At 41.0% G+C, this 17,541-nt stretch overlaps 2 protein-coding genes across 2 annotated transcripts; both read left to right on the top strand.

Annotated features, from left to right (window-relative positions):
• The first annotated feature begins 470 nt into the window (after positions 1-470).
• On the top strand, positions 471-3,115 carry LOC130496300 (uncharacterized). Its single transcript, XM_056988276.1, has 6 exons — positions 471-711; positions 971-1,253; positions 1,440-1,566; positions 1,654-1,941; positions 2,023-2,253; positions 2,521-3,115. The coding sequence occupies exons 1-6, from the start codon at positions 642-644 to the stop codon at positions 2,977-2,979; spliced, it is 1,458 nt and encodes a 485-aa protein (XP_056844256.1). The 5' UTR covers positions 471-641; the 3' UTR covers positions 2,980-3,115.
• A 13,352-nt stretch (positions 3,116-16,467) lies between these two features.
• LOC108808283 (uncharacterized) lies at positions 16,468-17,148 on the top strand. Its single transcript, XM_018580455.1, has 2 exons — positions 16,468-16,792; positions 16,853-17,148. The coding sequence occupies exons 1-2, from the start codon at positions 16,468-16,470 to the stop codon at positions 17,146-17,148; spliced, it is 621 nt and encodes a 206-aa protein (XP_018435957.1).
• Positions 17,149-17,541: the final 393 nt, after the last annotated feature.

Genomic DNA, 17,541 nt, shown 5'->3' on the forward strand with positions numbered 1-17,541 from the left:
AGTAATTTGTAGTTTATGAAGTTTAAATAATTTGTAAAATAAATAAGTAGTTTATGAAGTTTTTAAAAATTATAATATAAATAAGTAACCACTTAGTAATTTGTAGTTTATGAAATTAAAACAATTTGTAAAATAAATAAGTAGTTTATGAAGTTTTTAAAAATTGTAATATAAATAAGTAACCACTTAGTAATTTGTAGTTTATGAAATTAAAATAATTTGTAAAATGAATTGGTTGAGATTTCATAAAAAATGAATTGGTTGAGATTTCATAAAAAATACACATTTTTTCTAAAACCTAACTAAACCCTAAACCCTATCTATACCCTAAACACATTTCCCACCACAAAATTAACCCAAAATTTTCCCTCCAAAACCCAAAACCCATTTCCCTCTAAACCCAAAATTTTCCCTCTTATCAAAGCCCAATTTCTATACTTAGGCAAATATTTTCCCTTCCCCCTCATCAATTCATCACGTGTCCCTCTCTCTCCCTCTATACAATATCAAACCCTCGCCGCCTCTCTCATTCTCACAGACTCTCTCTCTCTCGACACTCTCTCTCGACACTCTCTGTCTCTCTGTCTCTCTGTCTCTCACACTCTCTGTCTCTCACAGATTCATCTCCCTCTCTCTCAGCGATGGCTCCTTCGACCGGAATCCCAACCGAATCCCGTCGTCGGGCCCGCTCTACCGGATTACAGCTCCCAGGTTAGTGAGCCCCTCGTCTCTGTCTCGATTCCTCTTCCATCTAGGGTTCATTGGGTTAAGGTTTACATCTTAAACTGTGGGTTTTCTTTTTCCAGTTTAGATTTATATGTTTAGCTAGGGTTTACATCTAAAGGTTGAAAGGTTGAAAGTTTATTTTTTTTTTCAATTTCGATTTACATGTTTACATTTTTTGCTTTCGGTTTTGTCTCCATTTCAAGTTTAAATTTAAAAGTTTTGTTTTTTTTTGTCTGTCTTACAGATATGCGGCAAGGGAGACCTCAATTGACCTTATCGGAGCCTTCTGCCATGGCCCCTTCTCCTCCTCCTCCTGGAGTTGTACCTCCTGGAGCTGTTCCTCCTGGAGCTGTACCTCCTGGAGCTGTACCTCCTGGAGCTGTACCTCACGCTTCTGTCGGTTCTTCAAGCGCAGTGCCTGCGGCTCCTGCCCCTTATGTCAGGAGAAGAGAAGAAGCTCTTCTCCGTGCGCCATCCAGACGTAACCAGCCACACCTTCATCCTGACAAGCTCAATGGAGCATTGTGGTAAGTTGAACTCAATGTTCTGTGTTAATGTTGTGTTGTAAATTTTTAGTTAGGTAAAAATATGATTAAGTAGACTAAGTGTAGAGTATAATATATGATTTTTGTTTGATGAACCGTGTATAAGTAGACTAAGTGTAGAGTTTAATATATGATTTTTGTTTGCTTTTTGCCATTGTCTTGTCTCAGGTTTGGTATTGATCCTGAAGTCCATGCTTTTATGCGAGCAACATGGCAGGGAAACTTCTGGGGGTCGTGGGCAAACTGGACCGATCTTCCACCTGAGAAGCCCGATCAGTGGTGGCATGCGTTCATTGTAAGTGCTTTTTTCATTCTCATTTTCCCTTTCTCAACTATAAGTAACTATAAGTGTTTAACTATAATGTCTTGTGTTCTTTTGTAGCAACACTACTACTGGGATGACCAATTCCATGATGAAATCTACTCGAAATGGAAGACTCAAACTCAGGTTACTGTCTGTGGCCGCATCAGCCAGAAGAGGAGAGATAACAAGCAACCTTCCTACATGTCAAACACTCATTGGGCAACAATGCTTGAGAAGTACAGCACTGAGCATGCAAAAAAGAAGAGTGCAAAAGCTGCAAAATCTCGTAAGTCTGCTCCAGTTGGGAAGAAGATGCACAAGCACGGTGCAGGGCCATGCTGTTTCCTTGGCATTCATTATAAAATGGTAAGTTCTGCCTTGAGTTTTTTTTTCATAATTTTTTTTTCTTAATTGCTGTCTAACTTCCATCTGTTTCTTTTCTTATAGATGGTTGATGAAGGTTTGGATGAACTACCTTCATACACAGCCCTTGCAAGGAAGACTCACACGGGTAAAAATGGTTCCTTCCTAGACGAACGTACAGAGGAACTTGTGCTGGAGGTTGAGCAAGCCGTTGAAGAGATGTTAGAAGAGGAATCTCCACTTGGCGACAGTCCAACTGACTCCACTGCTGCTTCAAATGCAAAGCGCTATCTTCTCAACCAAGAATACATCAAGGTCATCTCTTCTCTCATCCTCATTTTATTTATTTCAGCTTACTGGTTTAATACTTGGTTATTCAACTGTGATTGGAAATGCTTGTGATTGTCTAATTTAGTTATTGGAAATGCTTGTGATTGTCTAATTTAATTATTGGAAATGATTGTGACTGTCTTAGTTAGTTATGGTGCTTGTGATTGGAAATGCTTGTGACTTGTCTTAGTTAGTTATGGTGCTTGTGAGTGGAAATGCTTGCTTATGATTATTTTTCCTTTCTTTTTGCAGAGAGGAACGACAAAGAAGGGTACAGTCTACGGCCTTGGCAGTGTTCAGTACAAGAACAGCAGTCCTTCTGTGCCAATTCCTGTCTCACTGAAGCGCAACCTTGATGTGGATATGCGCATGTCTGGCTTCGAGACCACCATTTCTGAAGTCAAGGAAGACATTGCTGGAGTCAAGGAAGATTTCAGTGCTTTGAAGACAGAGATCAATGCTTTCAAGACTGAAGTCACTGGGGGGATGTCAGCAAGCCAAGCAACTCTCAACATGATTCTGCAAACTCTCCAATCTCAAGCTTCCACTCCTGCCTCAACTGCACAACCATTTCAGCCTCAAGCTCAGTCACAGCCTCAAGGTCAGCCCCAAGCTCCAGTTCAATCTCAAGCTCCGTCTACAGCTCCACAACATCTCACGACCAATAACCAATCTGACTTAGATAGGTGGTGCCAAGATTTTGGTATGTAAGGTTTGGTCAGTTCATGTATTAAGCTACCATATTTTGTGTTCTTTGTTTCCAGTTCATGTATCTTTTGAATGTTTAAAACTGCAACTTTTATGTAATATATTTTGGTTTCAATGATATTTTGGCTTTTTATTCACATTTTTTCATTTTATATATATTTCAAATTTGTGTTTTAAAAAAAAAAGAAAAAAATATATATATATATATATATATTTCGAATTTGTTTTTTATAATTGATTTTATTTTTTTATGATTATTTAAACTAGCCACGAAATTCTTCGTCACTAAGACGTAGCAAGTGTCACAAAAGAAATCGTAGCAAAACCGTGCATGTTGCTACATCACATTTGGTATCAAACCGTAGCAATTATACAGTTCGTAGCAAAGCTTGCCACGGAAAATTTCGTAGCACAACGTGGCATTTTGCTACGTCTTTTGATACGCGTTTTTTTTGCTACGCGTGTATACGTACGTTTCGCGTTTCGTAGCATTTCGTGGTTTTTACTCTATATAGCCACGAAATCTTGGTCATACCCACGAAAATTTTCGTGGCTGTAGCGATGTTTTTTACTAGTGCAAAGCCGGTTACGTTTTAGTCCTCCAAGGGGGATTTTCTCTTGGTTCGTTGAACGTTAATTATTTTGGTCGTCTCAAATTTTCTAATTAATAACTAATAAACAAACACAGAACATTCATGCATACATCAGTTCAAAAGAAAGAACATTCATGCATTTTAACCAAGCAAGTGTGCTCTGATGGTAGAGCGGATTTGGAAAGGGGGTTAACCGTCAAATTCAAATAAGAAAAGATTCCAGATTCTCTATCTATGTGACTATCTATGTGATCAGGCAATATAATATTTTGATCCCACGTAGAAATCGAGGTTACCTCTCACCAATAGACCAGTTCCCTAAAAATTAGTTTGGGGGGTTATTGGGAGATGAATTTTCATGAATTTTGGAAATTTTGAGATTCCTTTGTTATTGGTTCTTGGATTTCATTAATCTTAATAGAATCCATTGTTATTGGTTTAAGAATTTTCAAAATCCATTCAAATCCATTGTTATTCAAAAAGTTTTGTTATTATAGATTCTCTAATTCTAACTAAATCTATTGTTATTGGAACATGAATTCTATTCATTTTTATTCATGAGACTCAACTTTCAAAATATCATATGTATCCATGTGATTTTCAAAATCCATGTGCAACTTTTACCAAATTATGTCCAAATCTATAATTCATTACATTTTGTATACCATTACACTTTTGAAAACATAATTTATATTTATAATGTTTATCATTTTCAATATATAATTAAATTTATATATATAAAAACTTTAAATAAAAAGTTTATAATAGTTTGGAAAATCATTTTCAAATTTCAAAAAGAAAATTAAAAAAACAAAATTTTTATAAAAATGTTAGAATTTGAAAACTATGATTCGAAATATTTTTTAAAAAAATATCTTTTTATTATTCTTTATATATAACAAGTGTGTCTCTTTAATGAAACCTCTTTTGGTAATCCAAGTTAATGAAAAGCTAGACAAATCTAAGAAAATCATGATCAAATTCTATAAATCAATGTATATACATTTTCACAATCCACATAACTTTGAAAATCAATCAAACTCTTAAAATTCACACTCTATACAAATTTTTCTCCCAATAACCCCCCCTTAGACTTCGGACTAGGACATCAGGTCTATCAAAAAGACATTCGTGTACATACATAGTGTTTGCTCAAGCGGTGCGAAGTTAACTACATCTAAATATATATACTTGAATTTCCAAAGATGCACAATTACAGTTACTACTGAATTTATAATTCTCGTAAGTCGTAACAATTCTTATTAGCAAACACTCCTCCATCATTCCAATCTCCCCTATCACCCTGATGGCCCCCCAACTAAAATCTCCATCCCTTCAGCCCCTCTCCCTTCCCTCACCTGCAGCAAAACCAGACTGTAAGCTCAAAAAAAGAGCTGTGATCGTGAAGAAGAAAGGAAGACTGTGTCATGTGATCGATGTGTGACACAATGGAAAGAGTCGATTATGGAAACTATGACGTGGCATAACGTGGTTATCAAGTAAAGAAGATATGAAGATTAGATTGCATCGAGATATTAGGAAATATAGTATATTCGATGAGGGCTACTTAACTAAATTGTCTAGGGCAGATCTAGGTTAAGCACGCTAATTGAAAAAGCTTGAGCAAGAGTTTGTCTTGTCAAGTAAAGAGGTGATCGAGTTCAGGGTGTTGAAGCTCGATCTACTGAGTTTAAGAGATTAGAAATTGGTCCGTCTCTAGTCGTGTGTGACTGAGAGTAATTCAGATTAAACAGATCTAGGAGATTGTTTAAGTGATTTCTAATATACAAGAAATAGTGTTCTTGGATTCTCTGTGTGCTCCTTATATTCGTTTGTCCCTGAACTTTCATTTGGTATCAGAGTGGGAAACCTCTGTGGTATCAAGTACTAATAACAGGTTGAGATCCTGCGGATTTCATGGACAACATGAAGGAGCTTATCACGCTGCATAAGCCTATTATGCTTGACGGCGGAAACTTTGGATATTGGAAGGCAAGGATGAGACATGTGATCAGAGGGATCGATGAGGATGCCTGGACAGCAGTTGAAGACGGGTGGACACCACCTACTGTGATGATGGAACACAAAACCTTGGGTCCAAAGCCTAAGGAACAGTGGACGGATTCTGATAAATCAGCATCAAAATTCAACTCTAAGGCATTAACAGTCATATTCACAGCTATCGATTTGGAGCAGTTCAAAATCATTCAAGGGTGTGAGTCAGCCAAAGAAGCATGAGATACCTTAATCAATCACTTTGAAGGAAATTCAAGCGTGCGACGAACCAGAATTGATCATCTAGCATCAAGGTTTGAAAACCTACGCATGGGAGATGATGAACCTATCGATGGGTTCATATCCAAGATTAGTGAGCTGGCTAATGAATCTTCAGTCTTAGGAAAAAGGTATGAAGAGAAAGATCTGGTGAAGAAGCTTTTGAGGTGTCTACCGCCTAGATTTGAAGCTTACAAAGCAGTTCTCAACATAGCAGTTGACACTGATGAGATGAAGTTTGATCAACTCTCCGGGATTCTGAAGGTTCATGACCTTGAAAAATCTGATCGACAGGAAGCTACTCAGAAGAGCATCGCCTTCACTGCTGACACTAGAGACAATGACAGAGTCTCTAAGATTGAGGATAATCTGAGCTTGATGGCAAAGAACTTTAACAAGTTCATGAGGCGAGTTGAGAAAGGGGGTAGCAGATCAAACAGTAGGTTTCAGAGGAATGAATCAGATCATAATGGCACACAGTCCTCACGGTCGGATGGTTCAAAGAAAAAGAAGGAACTTCAGTGTCATGAATGCGAGGGTTTTGGACACTTTCGGAATGAATGTCCACTCGCTAAGAGGAAGGAACTCAAGTGCATTGAATGCAAGGGCTATGGTCACACTCGTAGCGAATGTCCCAATACTTTGAAGAAAGATAAGTCACTCGTGAGCTTCAGTGATTCAGAGTCAGACAGTGAAAGTGATGATGGGGAACTACACCTAAACTTCATGGCACTCGTGGCTCATGATGTAACTGCTTCAATCTCTGGAATTCAGGAAGACGTAACAGAAGAGGAAGAAGATGAGCTTAATCATGACCTGGAAGACGTCAATCACTGTTTGACCAGTTTACCGAGCTCAGCCACGAGAACCTTCAGCTATTAAAGGATAGAGCAATGCTAAAAGCAAAAGTAAACATTCTTGAACTTGAGAAGCCGATAACACAATCAACTGCCCCTTCAATCTTAAAGGAGTCTGATCAAGAAGTTCTTGCACTGAAACGAGCAATGGCAGAGCAGGAACGTTGTCATAAAGAATTTGAGGGTAAATTCAATCAGTTGAGCGAGATGTTCTTCCAAGAAAAAGATAAGAGCAAGTTGTTGGAGAGTCAGTTGGCTGAAAATCTGAAGAAGATAAAAATGTTGTCAACTGGTACCAAGTCCCTAGATCATCTGCTCACCTTGGGACAATGTCCTAGCACAAGCCGAGGTCTCGGGTTCCAGGGATCTACCTTTAAGTCTGATCAAGAAGGACGTCAAGTGACGTTTGTAAAAGAAGCATCCACAAAGGAAAAGGTAGATGAACCTCGTCCTCTTCAAGCTCAGCCTGCTCTTCAGAACTCTGGAAAAGCTGTGTCTAATCCTCGAGCAAGACGTCGTGGGAATGGTTGTCACTTCTGTGGAAAACGCGGTCATCATGTCAGCTTTTGCTACTTTCGCAGGCCCCAATACGAACGAGCTTGGAGGTTAAATCTATGTTTCATGGAACCCTCCATGTATGGACATGTCTGGATTGCCAAAAGAGATCTATATCCAACTTATAAAGATTGTGTCCTCAAAGTGTCACACACGGAATCCCCTGAGTCACACAAGGAACCAGAGTTGAACCTAGCATGCAACTTCACAAGCATATCAGAAAAGCTCAACTTGGTTAGTCATGTCGCATACACTAGTGCTGATGGGAGTTCTCAAAGCGATTCTCCGTGGTACTTTGATAGTGGATGTTCAAAACACATGACAGGAAGCTATGAACATCTTGAGAAACTCCAACCCATTAAAGGAGGCAAAGTGACTTTTGGTGATGGAGGACAAGGCAAGATACGAGGAGTTGGAGAAACGAGTAGACCGGATCTACCCCGCCTCATAAATGTTTACTATGTTGATGGTCTTAAGGCAAACCTGATCAGTGTTAGTCAACTATGCGATGAAGGTCTAGAAGTGATCTTTAATAGCAAAGAATGTCGTGCTGTTGATCCACAAGGGAACATCATGCTATGTGGAATTCGTTCTGGAAACAACTGCTACATGTGGAAGCCCACAAATGTGTGCTGCTCAGCTACCACTTCGAAGCTTGATCTCTGGCATAAAAAGCTAGGTCACATGAACATCAATGGACTAACTCGACTGGTAAATGCAGAAGTAGTGAGAGGAGTTCCAGATTTAGAATCTCAGACTGATACTGTATGTGGAGCATGCTGTCAAGGAAGACAAGTCAAGGTGCAACACAAGCGAATTCCTGAAATTAGATCTAAGCAATTGCTGGAGCTTGTGCACATGGATCTTATGGGTCCGATCACTCCAGAGAGCATAGCAGGGAAGAAATATATTCTTGTTATGGTAGATGACTTCTCAAGATACACCTGGGTTGATTTCTTGCGAAACAAGTCTGATGCCATCGAGAGCTTTAGGATTCTTGCGTTACAACTGAAACAGAAAGGTGGGATTATACAGATCAAGAGTGATCATGGTGGAGAGTTTCAGAATGAGCAGTTTGATAGCTTCTGTCAGAGCCAAGGGATCCGACATCAATATGCAGCACCCAGAACACCACAGCAGAATGGAGTGGTTGAAAGGAAGAATCGCACATTACAAGAGATGGCAAGAGCAATGTTGTGTGGAAACAATGTTCCACCTGGTTTTTGGGCCGAAGCTGTCAGCACTGCATGTTATGTGATAAATCGGGTGTATGTTAAGCCTAAAACTAAGACTACACCTTATGAGATACTGAAAGGTAAGACTCCCAATCTTAGTCACATGCACGTGTTTGGGTGCCTATGCTATATCTTGAATGATAAAGACCACTTGAGAAAGTTTGATGCCAAAAGTGATGTAGGGATGTTTCTGGGCTATTCTACTAATAGCTCTGCATGTCGTGTCTTCAACCAGCGCACCAAATTTATTGGAGACAAAGTAAATGTGGTCTTTGATGATAGTGTGGGATTCTATCAGACAAGGGTCACACAAACTGTTGACTGCGCTACACCAAGTAACTCTGCTCCGGAAGCAATGATCAAGGAGGAGTCCGAAGACGAGGAGGAATCTGACGGTGTACAAGTTGATCTGGATCAAGGAAAAGTTCATAAGAATCATTCCTCAGCTGATGTCATTGGAGGTCTATTTTATGAAAGGGTTACCCGAAAGAAACAGATTAATTTCAAGGAGATGTTTAAGTTGGCATCATTCATGGCCAAGATGAATAATGTGGAGTGTTATGTTTCTCAGATAGAACCAAAGAATCTCCAGGAAGCTTTAGATGATGAATACTGGACTGACTCAATGCATCAGGAGCTGGAACAGTTTGAACGGTTAGATGTATGGACGCTGGTCCCTAGACCTGAAGGAGTCAATGTCATTGGAACAAAGTGGATTCATAAGAACAAGATAGATGAAGAAGGGAATGTGATTCGGAACAAGTCAAGACTGGTTGGTCAAGGTTACACTCAGATTGAAGGAGTGGATTTCGATGAAACATTTGCTCCTGTAGCACGTCTCGAATCAATCAGATTACTCTTTGGAATGGCGTGTGGTTTCAGAATCAAGCTTTATCAGATGGATGTCAAGAGTGCGTTTCTGAATGGTGTTCTACAAGAAGAAGTCTATGTGACACAACCTAAGGGTTTTGAAGATCCACACTTTCCTGAGTATGTCTACAAACTCAAGAAAGCTCTCTATGGACTTAAACAGGCTCCACGAGCTTGGTATGAAAGATTGACCGACTTTCTCATCAAGGCTGGGTTTCAGACAGGAGGAGTTGATAAGACTCTGTTCATAGGAGAAGATGGGAAGGATGTTATCATTATCCAAGTGTATGTAGACGACATCATCTTTGGGACCACGTCAAAAAGAATGGTGGATGATTTTGTTCATACTATGACAAAAGAATTCGAGATGAGCATGGTTGGGGAGCTCAGTTATTTTCTTGGACTACTAATCAAGCAGCTTGCGGATGGAATCACTGTATCTCAGAGCACGTATGCCAAAAATCTTATCAAGAGATTTGGAATGCAGACTAGCAAAGTTGCAAACACACCCATGAGCACCACTACCAAGCTGTCTCGTGATGAAGATGGCAAGCCAGTTGATGAGAAACTCTACAGAGCAATGATCGGGAGTCTCTTGTATCTCACAGCTAGCCGACCTGATCTCTGTCTGAGTGTGGGTATTTGTGCTCTTTACCAAGCATGTCCAAAGGAGTCACACATGAATGCTGTTAAGCGTATCATTAAATATGTGAAAGGAACTTTGGATTTTGGTCTCCACTATACTTTTGAAACTAATGTGAATCTTGCAGGTTTTTGTGATGCAGATTGGGCTGGGTGCTTAGATGACAGACATAGCACTTCTGGAGGTTGTTTCTTTCTTGGGAACAACATGGTCACTTGGCACAGCAAGAAGCAAAACTGTGTCTCGCTTTCGACTGCTGAAGCTGAGTACATTGCATTGGGAAGCTGTTGCACGCAATTACTCTGGATGCGACAAATGCTCGTTGATTATGGTATCATCTCTGATCCTATGCTTGTTCATTGTGGTAACATGAGCGCCATAAACTTGTCTAAGAATCCTGTTCAGCATTCGCGTACCAAGCATGTGGACATACGACATCACTTTGTGAGAGAGCTAGTTGAGATGAGAATTGTGATTCTAGAGCATGTATCAACCGAGAAACAGCTTGCTGATCTCTTTACCAAACCATTGGACTACAATACCTTCCTAGGGCTTCGTAAAGCCTTGGGAATTGTTAATCTCTGAATAAGTCCTGTCAGAAGAGGAGAGTTACTGCATGTACATCGCACTAACTAAGTTATTCTACTACAACACCATCAAAACCTTGAGTCAACAAGTTCACTTTTGCGAGTCATTCCCCACGAGTTTATCTCTTATGCTCTTAGGTTCACTGAAGAAAGGCAATCATCTCGGATCAGGATGCTGTCACATTTTAGTTCTGAGGCTTGATCACTGTCTGGATTGAACGAGGAAACACATAAGGGGTTGAGTGTATGAGTAAGGAGAAGAGGTTGTGATAAGCAAAAGAAAATATGAGTCACTCAGTAACAAAAAGCTAAGAAAAAGGCCTGGAATGATAGATACTCGAGTTGGAACTGGATGCTGCCACATTTTGAGTCTGACCTCGATCACTGTCTTGACTGGGCAGAGTATATCTCAATTCTTACGAGAAGGTCCGATCTGAAACAGGGTGTTACCCCACTTTGTGTTGGACTCGAATACCTTCTCATTGCACGGAATTGTAGATTATGCTCTTGAGGTAAAAGTGTTCAAATTCACTTGTCGAGTAGGAGTGACAAGCACAAGATACTTACCATGTGTTTCCAGACATTACTAATGAGTGTGGGTGTGAACTCGTGGAAGGATGATTAGTGAAAGTGAATCTCGTGTGTGACAGCTACTCGGCTGAGAAAGAGCTACAGACTTGGGTTGACTCATTGATTTCATTAAAAGTTTTATGTGGTAGTTACTTGTGTTGGTGTGGTGTCTTCTGTGTCTTTCCTCTGGACAAAAAGGCATCATGAGAATGCCTTAAATGGTTACATGTATATAAAAGTTGCTTTGATGCTGTGCTCTTGAATCTCGGATCTCTCTCACAAGCTCTCACATGGTGGTAAGTGGTGTCTAATTCACTTGGTTACATCTCTTATATTTCTTCATAATTTTTGTCTTATGACTTGATGAGTTTTTGGTTTTCTTATGTTGCTTTGGTTTCTTATTTTCTTTTGGGTCTCTCTTATTTTTGGGCCTCTCTTATGTGACTAATAAAAGTTGAGTTGTTAAGTGGTTTTAGGAGCATTGTTATTGTCGCCACTTTCAAACAGATTCCCTAGCTCGTCTCTCTCTCCTCTCGCCATGGACATGCAACCGCGAAGAAGCTCCCGTCTAAACCGAGGCTCATCTGGTGCTGGAAGCTCGTCTCAGCCTCCTTCGTCGCAGCCGCAGTCTTCCCAATCTGCGCGGAAGCGAGTCCGTCGGCGTCCATCGTGCGATGTCTCACCGGAGCTTGTTGAGCCGGAGAACGAGTCGCTCTCGGAGACAGACTCCGATAATGGTATAGTGAATCCAATGGGTGAAGCTGAGACCTTTGCGAATCAAGCTAAGGAGGCTCGATATCATGAAAATCGCCTCATGTATCGGACCAAGCTCGATCTGTACCCCGAGCTGATGCAACCACACAAGACGCCTCTTACTCCCCGATTCATCTCTATGGCGGCTAATGAGCGATTCCAAGGGCTCAAGGATCGGAAATTCATCGATCAACATCGGATTTCTCTCACCGATGAGAATCTTGCCGATGTCAGGAGCATTGTGGAGAATGCAGGACTACTCCATACTTTCACTGATGTGGATGCGTATCAGCCTTCTGTGGTAAGAGAATTCATAGCCAATCTCTTGGAAGCTTCGGAACGCGATGTTGGTGTGGCAGTGTATCTTAGGGCATCGATGATAGATTTCTCGCCAAGTCTAATTAATGCCATCTACTGTATCCCTGGTTTTGAAGATGATCCTAACTGGTTGGATGAGAGTATTGATGAGGTGTGTGGATTCCTCACTGATGGTCAGATAAATCGATGGTAAAACATGAGCTCCAAGTTTCTCTCTCCGACGAATCAAGTGCTGTACAAGCTGGTTTGCACCAACTGGATTCCGACTATGAACTACACCAACATGAATCAAACTCGTTTGAAATTTGTGTATATGCTTCATCACAATGAAGATGGGTTCAACTTTGGGAAGTTGGTGTATGATCAGATCAGGCAAATGGCTGAAAACACTAAGAAGAAGAAGTCTCGGCGCATCATGTTTCCGACACTGATCCAACAAGTCATCAACTTTCAGAGGATAGTTCCGATTGACTATCCATCTGATGAGTTCACTGGATTTCCCAAGCTTGTGGTCAAAGACATTAAAGCTGGACGAGGCACTGGAGCAGACACACAATCTTGCTTCTCTGGAGGAAGATATTGAGCGCACCATTGCTAGCCTCAAAGGAATTTACATACGTCTGAGGAGTAAGAGTATCTTGTTTGTGTTCTGTTTTTGCTTAACTAAACTAATGCTCTTTGTTTTTATTTGAATGTGCATCTATGCAGGGGGAGAATATGTTGTTTCTCAACCTCCTCCTTCGACCATGAATCAGGATGACGAGGTAGCTGGAGATACTGAAGAACTCAGTCAAGCGGGTGACACCGAAGAGCTTAGCCGAAGCATATCTTTCTAAGTCTTTCTAAGTCGTTTGTGTGATGATGTGCCTTATGTTAGTGTGGTTAAGGCTCTTGTGTTAAAAATAAGATGGTTGTAGTAAGACTAAGGATTCTGAATGCTTGAACTAATGTTGTGCTTTTGTGTTGAAGACATTGATGAATTATCTATGCTATTGTGCTTGTTGATGTGGTCACGAAAGTGCATCTGTGAATGACTTAGAAAGATATCTCCTGTCTGGTAGTGTTCGTGTGTGTGTGCAGGTTGCATAGGATGTCACATTAAGATAAAAAGGGGGAGAATGTAAGCTCAAGAAAAGAGCTGTGATCGTGAAGAAGAAAGGAAGACTGTGTCACACATGTGATCGATGTGTGACACAATGGAAATAGTCGATTATGGAAACTATGACGTGGCATAACGTGGTTATCAAGTAAAGAAGATATGGAAGATTAGATTGCATCGAGATATTAGGAAATATAGTATATCCGATGAGGGCTACTTAACTAGATTGTCTAGGGCATATCTAGGTTAAGCACGCTAATTGAAAAAGCTTGAGCAAGGGTTTGTCTTGTCAAGTAAAGAGGTGATCGAGTTCAGGGTGTTGAAGCTCGATCTACTGAGTTAAAGAGATTAAAAATTGGTCCGTCTCTAGTCGTGTGTGACTGAGAGTAATTCGGATTAAACAGATCTAGGAAATTGTTTAAGTGATTTCTAATATACAAGAAAAAGTGTTCTTGGATTCTCTGTGTGCTCCTTATATTCGTTTGTCCCTGAACTTTCACAGACTGCCTTACCTTCTCAAACCTTCCTCTTGATGCAGCTTTCATTGTAGGTCTCCAAGCCCTCCCTCTAAAAAATAGACGCATCAATCCATTCAAACACAAACCTTCTTTCAAAACCTCCCTCCCTCCTTCCAAACTGGTCTCCAAGAACTCCTATGATCCTCCTATGCTGGAGTTTAAAGATACTTTGGAGACCTGGGAGTTTTTGATCTTCGTTATACCGGCCCTCTATTCACATGGTCCAACAAGTGCCTTGTCTCCCCTATAGCCAAAAAACTGGATCGCTATCTTGTCAACCACACCTGGATCTCTTCCTTCTCCCAAAGCCAAACCTCCTTTTTACCCCCTGAGATATCTGACCACTGTCCTGGCCTCCTAAACCTATATGTAGCCCTCCTAACATCCGGAACTAAGCCATTCAAATTCTTCAACTATCTAACCAAACATCCCTTCTTCTATCAGACAGTCCACGCTGCTTGGAATCAGGCCGGCGGCATCGCTTGGGATCTTACTCATCTTTGTGTGAAACTGAAAATAATAAAGAGTGATTTAAAAAAAGCTAAACAAAGATAATTTCTCTAATATTCAAGAAAGAGTAAGAGAGGCTAACAGTATGCTCAATATTGCACAGGTTAAGACACTGAATGACCCAACTGGCAAGAACTTCATGGAAGAAAAAGAACTCCGTGACCGTTGGAACTTCCTCAGAACTATTGAAGAGAGCTACTTTCGTCAACTCTCCAGAATCAACTGGCTTCGGGAAGGGGACTACAACACAACTTTCTTTCATCGACTGACCCAACTGAGGAACTCCATCAACTCTATTAGATCTTTCTCCTTGCCATCTGGTGAGATAGTCACGGACCCTATACGCATGGGAGAAATGGCGATCTCACACTTCCAGCAACTGCTGGCTCCTCAAGTGTCAACCACTCTCCCTTCTTCACCGGAATGGTTTCATCAGTTATCTGATTTTCGTTGCTCTCCCATCCAAGCTGCCTCCATGTCTATCTTCCCTTCATCAGATGAAATCAGCAAGACGCTATTCAAACTCAACAAGAACAAATCCCCGGGCCCAGATGGCCTAACAGCTGGCTTCTTCAAGAGTGCTTGGCAGATTCTAGGGCCAGAACTGATCAGAAGCATTCAATCCTTTTTTGTATCAGGTTTCCTTCCACCAGCTGCTAATGCCACCATCCTGACACTGGTACCTAAGAGCTAAGAGAATTGGAGCTTCTGCATTGAGTGACTACCGTCCCATCTCCTGCTGCAACACCATCTTCAAGATCATTTACAAGCTTCTAGTCAAACGCCTAAAACCTCTTCTCCCTTCGCTAATCCTGCCCAATCAGACATCATTTGTTCAGGGAAGGCTCTTGGTGGAAAACACTATGCTAGCCTCAGAAATCGTTCATGGATATCACAAGGATAGAGGGCCAAAAAGAATAACCTTGAAGGTTGATATTGCGAAAGCCTTTGACACAATCAACTGGAACTTCATCTTCAACCTCCTTCAAGGACTAAACATCCCGCATGATTATCTCTCTTGGGTCTATCCATGCGTCACAACTCCTTCCTTCATGATTGGTTTCAATGGCACGGTGCAAGGTTACTTTAGGAGCAATCGTGGCCTCAGACAGGGAGACCCCCTATCTCCCTATCTGTTTGTAATGGCAATGAACTGCCTCTCTATTCTCCTAAATAAAGCTGCAGAGGAAGGGGAATGTGGATATCATCACCATTGTAAAAATTCAAAACTAACTCATTTGTGTTTCGCAGATGACTTAGTCATATTTTTTGATGGCTCCCTCTGATCGGTGAAGAATATCCTACAGGTCCTCCATCAGTTCTCACTGGTTTCAGGGCTCTCGGTCAGCATTGCCAAGACATCCTTCTTCACATGTGGTCTCTCTCCATCAGAGGTGGATCAAATCACTTTTGAAACTGGGCTCACTAAAGATGTTCTCCCTGTCAGATACCTTAGAATTCCTCTTTGCACCAAAAATCTATCTCTTGCCAATTGCGAGTCCCTAATACAACAAGTGAAACGGAAAGTCAACAGTTGGACAGCGAGATCACTATCTTTTGCGGGAAGGCTTCTGCTGATCAGTCATAGCTGGGCTATCAAATTTTTGGTGTGCTACATTCACTATCCCAAAGAGCTGCATCAAACTCATTAACTCACTGTGCGGGGTTTACCTTTGGCGTGGCACTACAGAAGGGCATCACTCAGCGCGTGTATCATGGGAAACCATAACCCTTGCAAAATCATAAAGAGGCTTGGGTGTCCATGACTTAGTGCACTGGAATAGTGTGTGTCAATTGAAGTTGGTTTGGTTGCTTTTCTTCAGGGCATGATCGATATGGGTTGCATGGTTCATCAAGCATATTCTCTCAGGCAACATCAGCAATTTTTGGACCCTACGAGAGAAACAAAGTCACTCATACACTGTCAGGAAGCTACTAAGGAGTAGAGACTTGATATTTGGCTGGATCAAAGTAAGATTAGGGAATGGAAAAAATACCTCCTTTTGGTTTGAGAACTGGAATCCTTTCGGGAGCATCAAAAACTTCCTCAAGCTTCCACCTTCTTCAACTTTAGGTACTAGACTACACGCAACAGTGGCAGACTTGAATATGAATGGGATTTGGACACTCCCTAATCCTCGATCAGAAGAGCAGCTTGCACTGATAACTCATCTGACTATTGTCTCCCTCAACGATCTTGATGACTCCTACATTTGGCAACATGAGGACTTAGAGTTAGCTTCTTACTCTATGAGCATGATCTACAATCTAATCAAAGACCATAAACCGCAGGTACCTTGGCTGAAGGTTGTCTGGACACAAAGAGGGATACCGAAGCACAACTTCTTCTCTTGGCCTGTTGTCTTAAACCGCTGCCCCGCAAAAAACAGATTACTGAAATGGGGACTCCAAACTGATCTGCGTTGTGTGCTATGTAACTCGGCTCCATAAACAAGAGATCACCTGTTCTTCGATTGCTCTTTCTCATTTGCAGTGTGGGAGATCATGGCGGCAAAAGCAGGATGTACTTCGGTGAGGCAATGGCCTGTATGTCTATCTGCCATGCAATCACTGTCTCTGCCTCGCCACCAGAAACTTTTCTCCCTATTAGCTTGGCAATCAACAATCTATCTCCTGTGGAATGAGAGAAACTCGAGAATTCACCGCCAACTCTTCCGACCCTCGTCATCGATCTCCTCATCGGCGATCTCCCTTATCAAAAACAAGATTTCTTCCTTCCGGGATAGCAACCGTCGCCTCTCAACTCTGATGATGCAGCACTGGCTCTAGACCACCGTACCTCTTCAACTTCCTCAACCTCTCTATTTTGTTCTTGTCGCCATTAATCTCCAATCACTAATTTCTATCTCTTTCTCTAATTACTTGGTTCACTTGGTTCCTTGATGTAATGGGTTAGACCCAACAAAAACTATCTTTTGGCCTTCTACATATATATATATATATATATGTATGTAGAAATATAAAAGCTTTTTTTCAAAAAAGCTTTTTTCAAATATAAAAGCCTTTAAAAGAAAAAGCAAACATACACTTTTTATATTTTACATTTTAAGACAGTTCGTTTTATTTATTTTCCACAAATGAACTTTGGGTATATAAAAGTTGCCCATTTACAGGGCCGTCTAACAGCACGTGTAAGTGGAGCGGTTGAACAGGGTCCGAAGA

This window comes from Raphanus sativus, chromosome 6, assembly GCF_000801105.2.
Source record: "Raphanus sativus cultivar WK10039 chromosome 6, ASM80110v3, whole genome shotgun sequence".
Classification (NCBI taxonomy): domain Eukaryota; kingdom Viridiplantae; phylum Streptophyta; class Magnoliopsida; order Brassicales; family Brassicaceae; genus Raphanus; species Raphanus sativus.